This window comes from Centruroides vittatus, unplaced genomic scaffold (genome assembly GCF_030686945.1).
Source record: "Centruroides vittatus isolate TY-2023 unplaced genomic scaffold, ASM3068694v2 contig_329, whole genome shotgun sequence".
Lineage (NCBI taxonomy): Eukaryota > Metazoa > Arthropoda > Arachnida > Scorpiones > Buthidae > Centruroides > Centruroides vittatus.
This window is the reverse complement of record NW_027122113.1, coordinates 4,370,389-4,390,122: the sequence shown is the minus strand read 5'-3', so window position 1 is coordinate 4,390,122 and position 19,734 is coordinate 4,370,389. Positions and strand designations below refer to the sequence as shown.

At 31.8% G+C, this 19,734-nt stretch overlaps 2 protein-coding genes across 3 annotated transcripts in view; one reads left to right on the top strand and one right to left on the bottom strand.

Moving 5' to 3' along the window:
• The window catches only part of LOC136973819 (uncharacterized), a 34,004-nt gene extending 21,741 nt beyond the window's left edge, over positions 1-12,263 (bottom strand). Inside the window, exons 1-2 of one of the 2 annotated variants that reach the window (XM_067268597.1) lie at positions 12,087-12,263; positions 4,050-4,131 (exon numbers count right to left, since the gene is read on the bottom strand). The gene's annotated coding sequence lies outside the window, so the exon portion shown is untranslated. The remainder of the gene's footprint in view (positions 1-4,049; positions 4,132-12,086) is intronic. The other variant, XM_067268596.1, reaches the window with a different exon arrangement.
• LOC136973892 (protein GVQW3-like) lies at positions 7,265-7,852 on the top strand. The gene has a single exon (XM_067268670.1). The coding sequence runs from the start codon at positions 7,265-7,267 to the stop codon at positions 7,850-7,852; it is 588 nt and encodes a 195-aa protein (XP_067124771.1).
• Positions 12,264-19,734: the final 7,471 nt, after the last annotated feature.

Below are 19,734 nucleotides of genomic sequence, written 5' to 3'. Positions count from 1 at the left end.
GGAAAATCTTCTCAAAAGTCGGGGGTCGTCTTATAGGGCGAGTATATCCCAAACTCTATATTTTAACTGTAAAAGTCGGGGGTCATCTTATATGCCAGAAAATACGGTAAATAAAAGAAAAAACTAAAATAATAATAATAATAATATTTTGTCTCTGCCGGTCTGTTTGTCTTGTCTAATTTGTCATTGTGTTCGTTTGCTTTTCACGCTGTTTGTCTAGCTGTTAAGTAGTATTAAGATTCATGATCATGCTCAGTTTTATTAGTATTAAGTAGATATAAGTCTTCCTACTAACAGCCAGTTGGCATTAACTTCTACATTTAGCTTTTTGTGGCAGCACTCAATTATTGGTGTTTGCTACACTCAGGTTTTCTTTTAGACCCTTCGGGGGACTACAGCCTTGCAGCCTAAACTGCATGCCAACATCAAACATAGAGGGTACTGTAGCATGTACTCCTTTCAGAGGAATATTACCTTTCTCTACTGTCTATCTCCTCTTCCTCCTCCTTCCCCTCCCCTTTCCCTTACCCTCTTTTCTGCCAGCACAAAAACACTTCATGTATGACCGATGTCTTTCTTGTACGTATGTATGTATTGGAATGCTTTTTTCCCAAATGTTTCTGAAACTATTTGTTTTCATATTAAATAGAGGAGAAATGACATTGTGCTTAGAAAACTAGTTTAACTTTTAAAACTATTTTCATGGTATGTTAAATAGTCTAAGTTTAAAATTATCTCCTTGTTTCTATGACTTTCATAATTATAATCTCAATGATAAAATTATTACAATTCTCCTATAACAACATATGATGAATATAAAATATTTTCTTTATGAAATATTTAATTTGTCTTTTATAATAAATAATAAAATTTAAATTCAGTCTCCATTTGATCTTATATAATCTTGATTTCAATCTTCTTTAGATGATTCAAGTTCACAGAAAAGTCAACTTTAATACCCAAAGGCATTTCAAAACTATTATGAATAGAATCTAATGTTTATGGTAGAAAATGGATGATGACTAGGAAACAAATCTCTTTATATACATTCCATTTTACAAATATCAAATTTTTTAAGAATAATATCATTTGTAATTTAAAAATTATTTTCATTCAGCAATCAAAAATTATGCTGAAAAGAACCAAATTTATCATTAATGTCATTAATTTAGAAAAAATGCAAGAATATTTCGAGAGAAACTTCAAAAGTTTCTCCCAAAATATTCTTGCATTTTTTCTAAATTACAGCCATTAATGCTAGTGTCATATTTCATTAATGATAGTGTCAAATTTATTTTAAAATATTTTATATACAGAATGAGAGATAGATAGATATGAATCTATTTAAAAATAGATTCATATCTATTTATCTCTCATTCTTCCACTTATGCTTTATCATCTTTATTTTCAGTTTTATTTCATATTAATGAGGTCAATGCAAATATCTCTAGACTTAACATATGCACCTGACCCTGATCAAATTCCCATTGTTCTTTTTATAAAAATGTACAACCAGCTGTTTCATTCTTTTTGTCATATTTGTTTAGCTTTTTTTTTTATAATTAATAGTTATCTTCTTTTCCCCAAAAAACTACCCAATTCTTATACCCCTATATCCAATTCTTCTTCTGTAGCCTACTTGCTTTTCATTTTTTTTTTTGTAAATACAACATATATTTAGATGGATGAAAAATTTTAATATTTCTTCCTGATCTAATAAATTTATCAATAAATATATCAGTTTCTATATTCCATGTTTAATTCAGTGGCATAGCACTATTGAAGTTACGGAAGCTTCACCCTGGAAATATTGTAATGTGTACAGATTATTGAACTGATATTCTAATATTAACTGTCCATAGTCTGTGGATATGTTGTAAAAATTCTGGCAAGATTATAATTTATTAATTCTACTGTGAAACTTGCCATTTGGAAATGCTTTTAGAATATGCAGCCATTACCTAAAAATGAATTAGTCTAAGTTAGCAGTCCTGAATCACATATGCGTGAGTAAAACTAGCTACCTGTACATCCCAAGATTTCCTTAGTGACTTAACCATTCATTCTCTGATTTGACATAAAATGTTAGCGTATTTATGTATAAATAAATAATTCTGCCATTATTCATTCATTTTATCCAGTACCCTTTCCTTTAAAAGTTTACCAAATAGCTCTAAATTTAAAAATTTTTCCAACGATATTGTCTTTTGGGGTAACTACCGCTATACTCACTGCTGATGCTGCTCAATCTATGAATGGGAAAATACCTGTTCCTATTTCTTGTCCTCTATATCTTCACCTTCATAAAAAATGATACTATGCCAATGGTTTAATTCAATATTTAATTAAATATTCCCACACTTATAAGAAAATAGATCAACAAATATATTTTTACTACTCAGACACCTTATACCTCTGAGAAATTATTAATTTAATTATGCAAACGTTTTCCACCTGTTCCACAGGTCATCTTCAAGCAATTTCTTACTTCTGGAATGTTATCTTGTGCAGGTTTGAATATATATGCGCACGATATTTCAAAATTTTTACCAAAAAAAAAAAAAAAAAAAACCGTTGGAACATTCCATGTAAAATATAAAATATAAACAATAATAAAAACATTAATAAAATTGATTAAATAAACATATTGATCCGCTAAATAATAATTTAAGGGACGTAAACTAACATAATATATATCTATATTTTTATACGGGATGAGGATATGCTGTATGCTTGATTAAATGGGGTGTTTGTCAATTATGAATTTCCACGCAGTTGGCAAATTCGTTGCGTCTTTATAGTTCAAACATCTACCTGTTGTCCCTGATTTGTATATTTCAAATTTTTCCATGGTTAATGCTAACGATGGTGAGCGTACTTGTTGAATAACTTACAAACTATCGGCGTTTAGGGCCATTATTAGAAGAGCATTTGCCTATTGCTCCAATGTGTATGACAGAATACAAGAGTTGAATAGAATTAGAACCATTGAAACAACCCTAGGATTTAAAAAGTCAATAGTCGAAAACCTAATAAAGTCTTACATAACACCTAATAAAAAGAAACCGAAAGGGAATGCAAACGGGGAAATAACTAAATTCACGTACAGAGAAGGATTGTCCACGATAATGAAGGAAATAGCCAAATGTAAGAATGCAAAGCTGATTTATAAGCACGCACCCACCATCTACAGTGCCCTCAGGAACGACAAAGATAGCACAAAAGCGGATGAATGCTCTGGGGTCTATAAAATCCCATACGAAAATGATCAATTGGACCTGAATAAAGAATACATAGGAGTCACTAACAGAGGCTTAAACAAAAGACTAAAAGAACATATGTATGACATCAGTAAAGGGCACTGCACTACCACCTTATCAAGAATGGCACAAACGGAGGGATCAGTAATTAATTGGAATGAAGCCAAAGTTATCCAACAAGTACGCTCACCATCGTTAGCATTAACCATGGAAAAATTTGAAATATACAAATCAGGGACAACAGGTAGATGTTTGAACTATAAAGACGCAACGAATTTGCCAACTGCGTGGAAATTCATGATTGACAAACACCCCATTTAATCAAGCATACAGCATATCCTCATCCCGTATAAAAATATAGATATATATTATGTTAGTTTACGTCCCTTAAATTATTATTTAGCGGATCAATATGTTTATTTAATCAATTTTATTAATGTTTTTATTATTGTTTATATTTTATATTTTACATGGAATGTTCCAACGGTTTTTTTTTAAAATTTTGAAATATCGTGCGCATATATATTCGAACCTGCACGAGATAACATTCCAGAAGTAAGAAATTGCTTGAAGATGACCTGTGGAACAGGTGGAAAACGTTTGCATAATTAAATTAATAATTTCTCAGAGGTATAAGGTGTCTGAGTAGTAATGTTTTAAAACTCTGAGCATTTTATTCGAGTATAAATATATTTTTAGAATATATTTTATTTAATGTTAAAACTTTACTCTTAAATAGTTATTATGAATAATTATTATTTTACTAAAAATAATAAATAAAAATTATACCTGGAAAATATCCTGAACAGGAAAGTAAGGAAATTATCTTTGAAGGCTTGCATCTACTACAATTTCCCCATTAATATAATTTCTGACAAAGAATGATAAAAATCTTAAAATAAATATTCAGCAAACAAGAATTTGTTAAATTATAAAATTATAATCATCAATAATTTAATAATTAAACTTCGATAGATTAATTTTACAATAACTTAGAAAAGCAGATATAAAAATTGATTTTATAATATTATTGGATAAAATAATTATTATTTAATAAAAATATTAACTCCTTGATAAAAATTTGAATTTAAATATTTACTTAGTCATAAAATCATAAACTGTTAACATTTAATGATTAGTAATTATAAGTAACAAACTGAAAAATTCATTTGAGCTAAGCATTTTTATTTCAATGAAACAAAATATCAAAATATCAGTCATTGCTAAAAATTGTTATGTACCAGAGGCATTGCAATCAATGAAACATTATTAGTATAAATGTAATTATGATGATAATAGGTGATTAAAATATCATAACAATGGGACAACTATCTGTGGAACAATGATAAAATTTAAAACAATCTTTAGTACTGTACCTTGTATGACCTTCCCTTCCTCTGCATACTTGTGGCAATAGTTGGATATGGAGGCATACAGGCACTTTACATTCTTCTCTAACATATTTGTCCACAGATGTTGCAAGTCTCTCTCTATGCCTACAAATGGCTGAAGATTATCCTATCTGTTTTAAAAATGCTTGTTAGGCAACAAATCTGAAGACTAGGCATGCCGAGCACATTTGGCAATATGATGGAGATATTCCTGGGAATCCCTAGCTGCAGGCCCCTAGAATATTATCTTGCTGGAAAAAAGGCTGTTTGGATCCTTGCCATATAACACGAGGACAAAATTTCCCAAACATACAACTGTACTATCAATGTCCCTCATAACACTACTAAGGATAATCATTGTCTTACAAGATGGCTCCTTCAGACTAGCACTCCAGCAGTGGAGACATTGTGTCACTCAACAGTACAGATAGAAATGAAGCAATTATCAGTGGTCCTCTACACTAACACAGTGGTCATCCATTTTCAAACAGAATCTAGATTCATTGCTAATGAAGATATATTGTCACTCCATAGCACTGCAAGCGCCTCTGTCATGAAACACTGCAAATGAAGTTTTTGAGGACAGGACATGTTGTGGTTGCCTTGCATGCAAATTTGTCTCTGTTAGTTATCTGCCAATGGTACGGAAACAGATAAGGTTCTATAGGGAGGCTTCCACCTGTCTTTGAATGGTGCTGCTGTAACTATTCATGCTTATCTTACAATCAGATGATTAAGATGATCTTTTCTGGTGATCTATCTGGGACAGATAGCTTGCTTGCTATGTAAGTATTTTTGTATATTCATGCCCCAGGCAATTTGAGCAGGTGTTGACCTGCTCAAATTGTCTGCCATCAGATCAAAATGACCAAATAGCAGGCAATTTTGTGAAATGGTTGTCCTGCTTCTTTGTCCCAAAGATGAGGTCTTTCTCAAACTTTGTCAGTTGTGTGTAATGTCTTGAACTGCATCTAAAGGCTTACCTAGTACCAGTATAGTTAAGTTTACATAGCTAACTACAATTTCATTCATTATGGCTTATTCTAAAAAGAAATTGGCTGGATGGTGGAGTCAGTAAAGGTATCAGCCTCTGCTCTGGGAGACAAAAGATCAAATCCAGCTAGCGTTGCCACCTGTCCGGTTTTCACCTGGACAGTCCGGTTTTTAATTCATTGTCTGGGTTAACAATTAATTTTGCCTGGGATTTCATAGAAATTGTGAAATTATGATGAAACAAAGTACTAGCAAATATTTTTATACATATACTTTATTTTAACAGTGAAAGACTTCACACTCTCACCGAAAGTTAATTCGCCATCTTACACAGACATACATCACAACCTGTCGACCTTTTTTTTTTTTTTTTTTTTTTTTTTTTTTTGCTTAGCTCTTTAAAGCTAAGTTATTTCATCAATTTAAGTTGCTCCTACACAAGTCCCAAGTCCCTAACTGGTTTAGAACTGGCGTGCACATTATTCTTCACATGGTAAAATAACATTGTACATGCATCAGGGACTTCTGTTTGAACAAACCTGACCTGCAGTCTGGATCAGCAATTTTGAAAAGGTGACAACGCTAAATCAGGCCAAGAATCCTAAAAATTTTTCATGAACAGTCTGTCCTGGATATGTAGGGCTCCACCATCCAGGTGTCCCATTGTGGGCCTGAAAAAAAACAGGATAGAATGAGAGAAAAATTTAAAAAAAAAAGAAACCCACAGGAGACAGTGCCCACAGGACAAAATGAGAGAAAAATTAAAAAAGAAGCCTGAGAGGAAAAAAATTTTACAATTTAATATAAAATCAGCTTCTTTAGTTTTAAAAAGAACAAAATTAAAATGTAACCCAAAAACTTTTAAATATAGGACTACATATATTTTAAACATTTATAATATTTTCTTTAAAAGTGTGTTTTAATGTTTACAATTCTATATATTAAGTAACAAGAAAAGCATATTTAAAAAGATTAAATAATTGGAATGCATGAAGTATCAATTAAAAAAAAAAAGTTAAATAAAGTTAGCAAAATGTTACAAAGTTTTTATTTAATTGAATAATTTTTTTAATTTAACATTTTGATATGATTTTGTTTTTATACTTATAATTATATGTAGCTATCATTATATTTAACAAACATGGAACAACTTAATTCAATACTTAGAATTTTCTTTTTAGATTTATAAAATTCGATACTTATTGAATTTTAGAAATCTAAATAGAAACAGATAACACAGTCCCAAATATATTCAAATTAACATTAAGCCATATTAAGATATGTGATATTCTAAGAAATAGATCAGTGTATATTAACACAAGAAAAATTTAAATTTTTTATAAAATATTTTATTTTGTGGTTAAAATATTCGTGCACAAACCTATTACCGTAGTAACAACAATTCTTAACCGAAGACAAATTCTGGTTTCTATGGTAATACAAGGGCTGTTCGGAAAGTTCGCGGTTTTGCCTATATGCGGCACTGCAATCAATTTAATTTTTGGCGGGAATTATTCAGCCATCTTTGCTAAAGATACGATACCAATTTCCGCTTGATTTGTCGTAAAGTTTTGCCACGACAGCTTAGCAGATAGTTAGTGTGCAAGTGCTTTGTCAAAAATGGAGAAGACTGAGACTCGTGCAGTCATAAAATACCTGACAAAAAAAGGGCTGACCCCATCTCAAATCAAAGCTGACATGGATAAAGTTTTGGGAGAGTCTGCTCCTTCGTACACCACCGTGAAAAAATGGACAGCCCTTTTTAAATGTGGCAGAGAGAGTGTGGAAGATGACCCTCGCAGCGGATGGCCGTCAACTGCTGTCACTGAAGAAAATATCGACAAAGTTCACGATTTTATGTTAGCAGATCGCCGTTTGAAAACGTGTGAGATAGCTGAGACAACAGGCATCTCTGTCGACCGAGTGCACCACATCTTAACCGAAAATTTGGGTATGATGAAGGTCTCAGCAAGGTTGTTGCCGCATCTGCTGACCGCCGAGCAAAATTCTGTTCGCACTTTGATGTCAAAAGAGTGTTTGGACTTCTACCAGAAAAATCCACAGGATTTCTTGCATTGGTTTGTGACTACTAATGAAATGTGGATCTATTACTACACTCCTGAAACAAAAGAACAGTCAAAGCAGTGGAAACACCACAGTTCGCCACCACCAAAGAAGGCAAAGACAGTTCCATCAGCAGGAAAGTGATAGCTTCAGTTTTTTGGGATGCTAAAGGCATCATCTTTATTGAATACCTAGAAAGAGGAAAGACCATCAATGCTGTCTATTACTGTGAACTTTTGGAAAAACTGAAGAAAGAAATTGAAGAAAAGAGGCAACACTTGAAGAAGAAAAAGGGTTCCGTTCCACCATGATAATGCACCTGCATATTCCGCCAGAATCTCCGAACAAAAGATAAACGAACTTCGCTTCCAATTAGTTCCACATCCACCGTACTCACCTGATTTGGCCCCCAGTGACTTCCACCTCTTTCCAAACCTAAAAAAATTTTTGGCTGGAAAGAGATTCCACTCAAATGACAAAGTCATCTCTGAAGTGAATGAGTATTTTGCACACCTTGACAAATCGACCTATTGTGATGGCATAAAAAAGCTAGAACATCGCTGGAATAAGTGCATTGCTAATAAAGGAAACTATATTGAAAAATAAAAAAGTTTTAACATTATTTTGTTTGTTGTTCTATTTGAGGCCACGAATTTTCCGAACAGCCCTTGTAGTTCTATAGCAATACTTGCATATATTGTATTTGTCATAGCAACTAAACTTTCAGGAGAAATTTTTGCTTATTCCGAATTGCTTTCTACAAATGTTTTTGGTAACTTCGAAACAGTTAGGAAATAGAAGTTAAAAAGCTTTAGATGCATTAAATATTTCAAACATTCCTGCTTCATAACTTTTGTAAAACACTAAATAATATATTTCTCTTATATTATTTATTACAACATTACTTTGCAAGTAAAAAATTATATATCCATCTATAATCATCTATATTTTGCATTGAAAGACTGAAATTGAATCACAGTGAATATAAAGACATTATTTAAATTTACATATGAAAGTTTTTGGAAATGCATTTCATTCAGAAAAAAAAAAAATACTTGTTATTAGAGTAGTGTGTATATCAAATATTTATATTTTAAACATTAAATGCATACTTTTATATAAAGCATTTTGGATTATTAAACAGAATTATTTTGTCTTTATTCTTTAATATGCTTATAAATTATATTATAAAAATGTAAACAATTTTAGTAATAATAAACTAACCTGATTGAAAGAAAAATGACAAAAGTTAATGATCTGCACAATCAACTTTTACTCTTTACTACAATTAACTGTATAATTGATAATTGGCAGATATAATACTTAAAGTAAGATAAATTTTCTAGGAATTTAAAAAAATAATACAATTTATCACTGTTATTAAATTAGTCAATTCCAAAAAGAAATATAACTGTACTGTACACACATTGAATGTGACAATGATTTATGTATATAAAATTTTATTTTATATCAGTGACATTACTTTTCAAATCCAAGAGAAAGTAAAATATTGCACACTAATTGTACATTGAACTTTTTGAGAACAAAAACACTTTCAAGCATTATAGTGTCATGACTTTCTATGAATGATACAAGTGTCTAGCAACATAATAATACATAATAGTATATTATTTCAAATGCAGACATTCCAGCTGGAGATGTAATCTTTCATAATAACTTTTTGCTAGTTTTATATTAAACTTTCTTATGAGTCATATTCTTCTTATGATTTACATATTCTATTATTATTTAAGATAATGTATCTGTACAGAAACACAGAAATATATAACTAAATATTTGAAATTTATTTTTGGATCAACTGTGGATCAATTGTGTTAATTACATCTGGATACAATAAAGAAAATAAAACAATAATGATCGCACTTCTGCATTTACAGCATATTGCCAGTACTTTTATGGAATTTTATATTATATAACAACTAAAACCATGCTCAAAGAATAATTTATCACTTACATCTTTGGCTGCTGAGAAACATTTATTTGCTTATACACTAATGTTTTCAATCTAATGCATAGGCTATCCTCAGGTGACTGATTTTATATATAAATTTATAATCCAGTATAATAGAATCATCTAATATTATTCAAAATAAACAAAATTTATATGTCTCTGTGATGAAAACGTTATTATCATCATGATTTAATTTCTTATCATAAGAACTTAGCAAGGTAATGATGATTAATTAATTACAAAATATTGTCAAAAATCACTGAATTATAATTAGACTAATTGGAATGCTCATCTGTAGCATAAATTCTTTAGTCATTAAATCTCTTAATTAGTCCAAATAACTTAATGATCTTTAGAATTTTTAATAATTAATTTATCATCTTACATTTTTCAATTATTTTTCTACAGGTTATGACAAAGAAATGTTATAGTATTCATGTAATGTTATACCTCTTTTTTTTTTATGTTTTTGCTTTTGTATATGAAGTATACCTAAAAAAAAAAAGGGAGCATTGTCAATCATTAAATATAAGTTTCAAAGATAAAATAGGTAAGTTTTCAATTTCAAGGAATAGAAAAGTTAAAATTTTAAATTATAATATTCATGTCTACTGTTAATGCTAAGAAATAAGCAAACATCTAAATTAGCAGGTATAAGAAATAAATTTAAAATATCATAATAAATCTATGAATTAAATTGAGCTTCAATAATTGAATAAAATCATATAAAGAAAACAATATTTTGGAAACAAAGTTCTACACAAAACTTCTCTATATTTGGCCTAAAACAAGATAAAGATATAGGAGACCGAAGATGACATAATTCATAATTTGCTATAAAAATGACAGTATAAATCAAGCAGTAAAGAAAAAGGAATTAAAATGGACAGGCCATGCAATCCACACAGAGCATTACAGACATCTTCAACAAATATTAACTGGAACTCCTGTAGGGGAGAATACAATCTAGTAGACCTCACTTCAGATGGGAAGACTCAATCACGACTGACTTCAGACAAACCACGGAGAAATTACTGATTAGAGAAACCAAGCTCTTAACAGAGAGGAACAGAATATTTGAACAAGGCGGTTATGGACACTCATAGCCCAATCACTAATAAATAAATAAATAGAAGGTCTATTAAAAAATGATTGAAGGTTGAATATATGAAAAGTATAAAGTAATAATATAATAGAAATCTAATTATACTAATTGTCAATCATCATCAAATATTTCATAATTAATCAATTATCTCAGAATATATTATTATTATTATTATTATTACAGTAGCCCTTTGTCATATCAGCATATTGGGATATAAACCAAATGAGCACTATATCAGATGGCACAATATAGCTGATGTATCTATCAATGTGTTTTGTCTATTTTGATCTCTGTGCCAACTTGCCTTTTTGTAGGTTGTATTTCATACAATAGTAGTTTCAATGCCATTGACTGGAATAAAATAATATTTCATTTCTTTGCCAGTAGAAATTCGACGGCAGCCAATTTTTAAAAAATTATTGGCTAAAGCACTTTTATATTTGGAAGACAAAAACAGTGCGATATATCCAAACAAGGGATATTGTGAGGCGCAATATTTACCTTCTAGAACCCGATCAAATAATTGTTTTCTCCTCGTCGGTCAAATATTTTTGGCAATCTATTCAAAGCTATTTATACAAATTTAAATTATTTCAAATTATTAAAAACACCAATAAAATTTATTTGTAACGTATTACATAAAATAATAACGGACAGAATTAAAATAAGACAATTTTATAGATAAAAATTTTCAATAAATTATCAACGAAACATTAATCATCGTCGTAGGTATTACACGACGATAAATTTTAATAATTTGTGCAATCGTTAAACAATATATAAGTAATATATCGAATTTTACCCGGTAATATTTTATAACATTTCTTAACTTTAACTCCACATGTTACGTAATTAACGACTTTATACAATAAATACACAAAATCCATACAAATTTTGCTGATTATTATTTACTTTGAAATTAATTAATTTTCAAACTTATTATAATTATGTATATTTATTTGTTTACTTATAATAACCTACAAGAAATTTCATCATTATTTATACATTTTTGAAAAATATATGATATAAAATTCAATAAATAGAGAAATTAATGCAAGTTCTCTTCTTCTGACACTTCTATAAGTTGGTAAATGTTTTTATGATTAGGTAAATCTCAAAAAATGATTAATGAATTAATTATAATCTGTAAAAATCTCATTAATTTCAATTAATTATTCCATAAAGATATTGTGCATGGGTTAGGCGAGTTTATGTAATAGATTAATTGCCGCGAACGGTAAAAATGTCCATTTCAGATACGTCAGGATGTGGAAGTAAGCAAACTGTCAATATCAACTTACTGCTTATATCGGAGGCTGGAAAACATTCACCTGAAGTTAAAGCACCGATCCACAACATCCATATTTACCAAATAGCGAGTGACATCTGTTTTTAAAAAACAAACTTCCTTCTCTTACAGATATTCTTTCGGAAGTTCTCTAAATATCTGTTCGTCTACATTTAGCATCTACATGCGTTAATATAATTATTTCGCATTTTTTTTAATATTAAATTATATATTTTTAAAATTAATAAGTAAAGATTATGTAGTGTAAATGATTAGAAAACTGAATTAATGAATAAAAACATTGTGTAGCATTAATAATTAATATTATAATGAATTTTTTTTCGGTATAATATGATAAAATATGTAGTATGCCTTCTTTTCTTCTTTTTCTTATTAATGCGAATGGTCTGGGTTTTGAATCCCGACATCGTTGCGTGATTCAAACTAAGATCCTTCGATTCAAGTTTCCATTTTATATCTTTTTTTTAGCGATGAATGACTCCAATATGGGCCGAAATGTGCAAAAAACTGATTATAGTGGTCTTTGTTTGTTTGGACACCGGCAGAGCGACACGTGAGCGATGTCGCTTTGCAGTATACAAACCTGGAGGTTTTCTACGAGGAAACTGGCCCCTATCTAGGTGTTACAAACGTCAGGATATATGTATTGTGAAACCAACCCGCTGGCCAGGCACGAACCCACTACCAATTATTACCAGTGTTCGGTGGTTTTATCCACTCGACCACTGATGGACGATTATGGTATTCCGAAACCGACAGTCAGATGGCCGAGGCGGTTAAGCTTCAGTCTGCCGCTCTGGGGACCCGGGATCGAATCCGGAAAAGCTATCGAAAGAATTTTTCTTAGGGATGAGCAGTGCCGTAACTAGGGCGGTGCCAGCGGTGCCCAGGCACAGGGCGTAGACCCTGGGGGGCGCAGAAATAACCTAGACCAAGTTTTGGGTGATAGTTTTGGGGCGTAGTTACAGATGCTCGCACCGGGCGTATAAAAGACTAGTTACGACGCTGGGGATGAGCCCTATATATGTTGAAGAGATCCTTTGCATCCGGATGTCTCCATCGTGGACCTGGCCGAACCCATGATGAAACCTAGAGCCTATAGAAAAAGATTTTAGAATCGTAGTGCTTATAGGGCGGAAAGAGTTACAAAGGAAAATGAGGGTGTTCTGAACCAAAGAAAAAAAAAAAAAAACTCAATTAAATTTGAATATTACTTACTTAAGACATCAGAAATAATTAATTTCTAAAGCTATTTGTTCCTTGTTTCTTAGGCAGAATGAGCATCTCCCAGATGAAATGTTCTCAAAGGATAAGGATGTAAGATAATGATAATTATTTTCAATAGTGGCTAGTCCTCTAAATTCTATAATAAGAGAGTTTTAGTTTCCTGTGATTATTAAAAATAACATTGCATTGGTGATTTTTGTATTTCTATTATCATAAAAAAAACTTAAAAGTTTTCATCTAAAGTGTGAATCTACTTAAAAGAAGATATATGTGATTAGAAAGCTTTGAATTCAACATAGAAGGGAATTCGTTAGAAGCATGTTCGTAGCAGAGAAACATAAAGCAGTTTGAATCTGTGAATGACGCAGTAAATGTAGGTGAATCGTCACAGTAGAGTGAAGACAGTCAATGATTTCTGTACCGTATTCTGGCTCGCCTGCTTGAAAGGTCGTTTGGAACCTTAAGTTTTCAAGAATGTTATTTTAAAAAGTTGGGGGAATCATTTTTTTGACCGATGACCATACTTTCCCTATGTTATATACAGAGAGGTTTCATGTCGATATCACGAGTGACGTCATGAGCATGCGCAATTATCCAGCGCCATCTTTGTGACTCTTTGTGACTTGTTTACGTTTTGTGTGTGTTCACATGCGCTTTAACTGGAGTTTTTGTGTTGTTTTTTTCGTCGCGTATATCACTATGGTGATTTGTTGTGTAATTGGGTGTGATGCTAGTTCACTCAAGAACAAAAAAACATCATTTTTTAAAATTCCCGGCATTATTTGTCATCAAGGATCCCAAACTGAGCTTTCACGACGAAGGCAAACTGCAAGGCTCTCGGGAATTAACCGGAAAAATTTCGATACGAATAAAGTGAATATCAATACAAGAATTTGTCAGAAACATTTCATTTCAATATTTACATTAATAAACACTAACAAGTTATAAGTAAGTTATATTAGTAGTAAGTTATATTTTAAAACCTAAAAGAGTTTACTGATTTGCTTATATTAATTTATTTCGGTATAGTGCATTTATAAATGAATAACTAATGTAATTTCAAGCTTTAGCTAGTGCAAACTTATAAACGTTACACGTTAAAACTAAAAGCAAGTAGGCTTATTATATGCTAATTTCAACTAGAAAATCAAGGAACAATTTGAATTAAAAAAATTGCCACAGCTGGTTTTAATTAGACTTTTTTACTTTCAGCAGGGCCGGATTTTAGGCGATTGGAGCGATTCGTGCCGATCGGGCCCCGCGCTTGAAAGGGCCCCGCATCACGTCAAAATTTATATATTTAAAAATAGTACATGTTACAAAAATAAATATCTAGGTATATTATTATTAAAAATAAAACAACATATTTCAATATGTAAATTAACAGTTAATTAATTTTGTTATTTAAAGTTTGAGGAGCCCGCAAAAAAAAATTCAATAGGGCCTCGCACTTATTGAATCCGGTGCTGACTTTCAGACATAAATTCTTAGTTAAGAAATACGTAAAAACACGAGTTTTACGTACAAACAAAAGAAAACATATTTTTCCAAGCAATATTATTTTGCTGTTTTTCATTACTTTTACTTTTATATCAGGAGAAACCCAGCCCCTTGTTAAATAGTTATGGGCCTCTAAAGATTTATAAGCTTTCATTTGTGACAAGGTGTAGAAATTTGTTGTCAAAACCAAATAGTTTATATCACTAAATTCTACTTTCGGCCACAACTCTTGATCTACGACTTGGTCTGATAAACTGGCTTCGTATGGATCGCCTTGACATAACGAAATTTTCTCTTCGTATAGAGCTGCATCTCGTCCTGTTAGACTGCTAGAATAGCTTGCAAGAAAAGAATATTTTTTAACTTAATCCATGATAATAGAACTGCAGTATTTTTGTACGTTTAAACTAAAAAAAGACGTCGAACAACAAACCACGTGCAAGCTAAGAGAGCGAAAACTACCACAAAAATGGCGAATGGGCGGAGCAAACGTGTGTTTTATCACGTGACATGCGACCTTCAAACCTCTCTATAACAGAGCAGGGGAAGTAAAATGAATTTTTTCCGAATGTTTAAATAATAATTGTTATAATGCAGGCATGGGCAAATGCGGCTCTTTTTGAGTTACATGCGGCTCTTGCTAAAAGTTAATTTCTGTTTATTATTATTATTTTTACAATTTTATTTTTATAATTTTGTGAAAATATGTTTATTAAAAAAATTCAATATTTGTTATATATTATATTTATATTATAAAATAAAATCGCGCGCCTTCCCATACTATCCGCCCCGACAGTACAGAACTGCGACTCCCATTCATTTTGCATGACCTACATTTCGGCTCCCACTGAACTCTTGCTTGCCCACCCCTGTTATAATGTATGAAAAATGGGTTTTCTCACATCTGGTCCCTTTTGAAAATTGTAACCGCACGCCACTGTTTTCAATATCTGTTCAATAAGGGCTCGAATTGAGGAGTGCAAAGTTGGCTGCTTTAGAGACAAAGTGTTGTAAGTTTCAGAAATTTCTAAGGAAGACTTTTCAAAAATGGATCTCTGCCCTTAAGCGATTTCTTACTTTGGTTTTTGAATTCCTCACTAAGATTAAGTAGTTCATCTCGCTAATGTCAAATAAGTATAGAACAATCTCAAAAGTTGTCATGTCATTCAGAAGCTGGTAAGCAAGTGACAAAACTAATCTACTGTGTCCGCACCTTTCACTGTAGTATAAAATTTACCCATTTCCAGAAGTATGACTAAATTGCGTTTACTCTCTTCTAGATGCATCACAGAACGAACTAATTCAAGTTTCTTTTGGGGGAATGGTACAGGTACACTAATTTCAATGCGTTACAGCGTTAAAACAATATACATGATCTCAATTATCAACGGGAAATTTTATTAGACACGGATAATTTATTAAATGATTATAAATGTCTGGCCGATCTATCTTAGGCCATATAATAGGTTCATTTCTCCATACACATCTTGGAAAACGACACGAACAGCCACTTAAATTATATCAATAGATCTGAAGACAGGGATCTAAGCAAACAGGACCCGAACAGACAGGAAAAATGATTTACAAAAGATCATTCAGATTTTAGTTTAGTTTTAAGCACGAATATCACATAATTTAACTATGTTAATTGATTAGATTAATAACGAAATGGAAGTTTCTTATTGTGGAATCCAGGATCGAATCCGATCTTTAGCAAAGTAATGTGCCGTAATTATAAATGATCCTTCAACATCTATGAAATCGGATAAATTTAAATTCTAATTGTGAATTTTTACAAGCAATTCATACAAAGTGGAAACATATATTTATTAAATAACAGACTTACAAAAAGTATTCAGAGTATTTATTACGAATATAGTCAGACTCCCGCTATAACTCAGAGATCATTAACAGAAATGAGAATGGCATCTATATCGTAATACTCATTTTAAAACATTTTAATCTAATATAAAAATTGTAAATTGTCTAATTTTACATGGAAATAATACTTTTTAACGTAAGATTTATTATAAAATCTTACATATTAAAAATTAACAGTAAAAAAGCAGAAACTTTTAACGAAAATAATTTTTTATCAAATATATATTTATTTCTAAAAATGACCACCAGATGGCTCTATGTTACATTTAAAGAAATTTAATTTTTATATTTTTACACCATTGTATTGTTTTAATAAATTATAATCCTACAGTATTTAGCGAAAAAATCTTATATATTTTATATTTTTTACGTCAAGAAATTGATTAAAATAAAAGTTAGTTAAAGTATTACTTTCATTAATTTTTATTTTTTTTCAATTTCTTGGTTTTTAAATTTTGCATTGAAAAATTTTAAGCAATGTTTTACTCTTTTTCCCCAAAGAAAAAAAAAACCTTACTAAAAATAACCAAATAGAATAATCTGCTATAAATATCAATAGAGAATGACTATGACTAACTCTGAATCATTAGAAAATACTATAAGTAATTATACATTAAAAAAAAAAATTAAATAGTGAAGTTTATATTTAAATTTACGCTTATTGATTATACAATGTCATTCAGATATGATCTGCCAACGAATCAAATTTCGAGAAAAATGGATCGAATGTTTAAATTCGGCACCCTCGAAAACAACTTAAATAGTATTTTGTGCTGGCCGGTAACCTCGTATTATGTAATTTTCCTATTCGAATGACATCATACCGGTGGGTTCGATAGAAAGAAGGGCTGTTGCAGAAAACAATTCCAGTTAATTCGATTCGACCAGTTAAGTTGTCCTCCTCTTGAGAGAGAGGACGATCAACCACTACTACTTAATATCGATCTACTATTAATATTTGAAAAGTGATCCGTGTTGGATGGGTTGTAATGGCCCCGCACGTGATCGAAGTTCCTAATTTTAACGTCCGAAAGACTTCATTCGTACTAACTCACACTTGAATAACATCTATTTAATGTTAATGATTCTTCGTCTTCCTTTCGCAATTCCGTCCAAAGACCAACGTTTGCCTGAGAGATTTTAGAGAAAATTGTCCCAGAAATGTTCCAAATTTACCTCCGAGCGTGCCGACTTCTGCTCAACGATTCTTCGTCTTCTCTTCGCAATTCCGTATTTTCTCCGCCAACAAAACGGCGTCAACGACGGAATAATCCAATTCCAACAATTGGTTATTTTCGACAAATACGTGACGCGTTACGTCATAACACTAATCGAGTTGAATTATTTCACTTTGAAAATTAATTTTTCTTTAATTTTCTAATAAACAGAATTATAAAAATGAATTCATTTATTCTAATGTTATCGTTTTCTTTTAGAAAGTTCAAACAGGAATTCATGTTACAAAACCACACGTGAAATCTTACCTTTTTCTGACTTTTTTGGGTTCAGAGGCTCTGAAAACGTGGAAATTTGCAAATAACTCGAAAAGTCAAATTTGACAAGACTAACATTTTCCCTTGTTATGTATACATGAAACACATTAGTGGAAATAAAAGGCATTTTCAACCCATGAGTAAAAATTTTCACCATTAAAAAGCAAACAATATGCAAAACTTAAAAATATAATCGTAGATTTTAATGCCATACCAATAATTTCACTATTTTAAAATAAAAACTGGCCTCAGTAAGTCACCACGTGACCCAACTCGTATGTTTGAGACACTCTCTAGATCAGCGTTTCTCAAAGTGGGCGATAACGCCCCCTTGTGTGTACTGGAGGCTTTCAGGGGGGCAGTAGAAGGCTCAAAGGAAATTAGGGGGCATTAAGGAAATCTAGAGGGGCGATGGCAGACAAATTCTATCTATAAAAATCTGACTATAATATATATAAAATGCTGACAATCTATATATTTTTTAATTTTTATTGAAGATCACAACCTAAATATTTCTAACACGTTGACTTATATTATAGCGTGAATGAACTTATTATAGTAACATTATTGCATAAATATGCTAAAAATGAAAGTTCAAGAATGAAATGAAAGTACCAAGAATTTTGGCTGCAGAAGCAAATCTCTCAACTGTACCCTGAGTTATGGTCAGTTGTTCAACGATTTCTGATAGCATTCCCATCGTCGTATTTGTGTGAACGTGGATTTAGTGCTGTAGCAACGTTGCTAACTAAAAACAGAAATCGGCTGCAAGTTACTGAACGCGGCGACTTACGACTGATTTTAAGTGAATTCGAGCCTGATATTAACAAACTGGTCGAAATACATCAGATTCATCCTTCACATTAGATAAGTTTTAAATTCAAAGCCTTATTTTAATGTTAATAAAAATACTTCTAAATATGATTAAGTATGAGTTTTATTTTCTCTCATTGAAACATTCTTTGATCTCAGAAATAGGATATAGATCACGCCCTATCTATCCTATCCATATAATAATGTGAGCTTTCCGACTGGGGGCTGACTATGTCAAGAGGGTCGAGCGGTCGCGAAGGGTCGTATGTGGGCGATCGGCACTGAGACAGACTCTACGGTTACAAGAAACCGTTTATTTGACACGAAAGAAGCTTACAAGATTTCCGCGATCTTGGAAGTTCTAGGTCGGCAGCAGCCTCTGGGTCTTCCTCTCCTTTCGAATATAGTCTCATTTTGAAGGAGTGTCCCTAGGTCGCGAATGGCTAGTTCCCTCGACGACTCCGCGACTCCAGGACGATGCGGTCGACTTCCGTTGATGGAAAGATGTCGATCCGAGGTCGGGAGACGGAGACGAAGATGGGCACCAGACACACACACAACAATAGATCCGTCACTTGGAACTTTCGGGAGAAGAAGCCCTCGCGTCCTTGAATTCTCAGGTTTTATCTGTTTTCCTCCGATTACGCTTTCCGATTGGTCTCTTCTCGTCACCTGGTGACAATTCGAAACCTTTCGGGGGCGCGGAAGAGGTCAAAATCGAAGTTT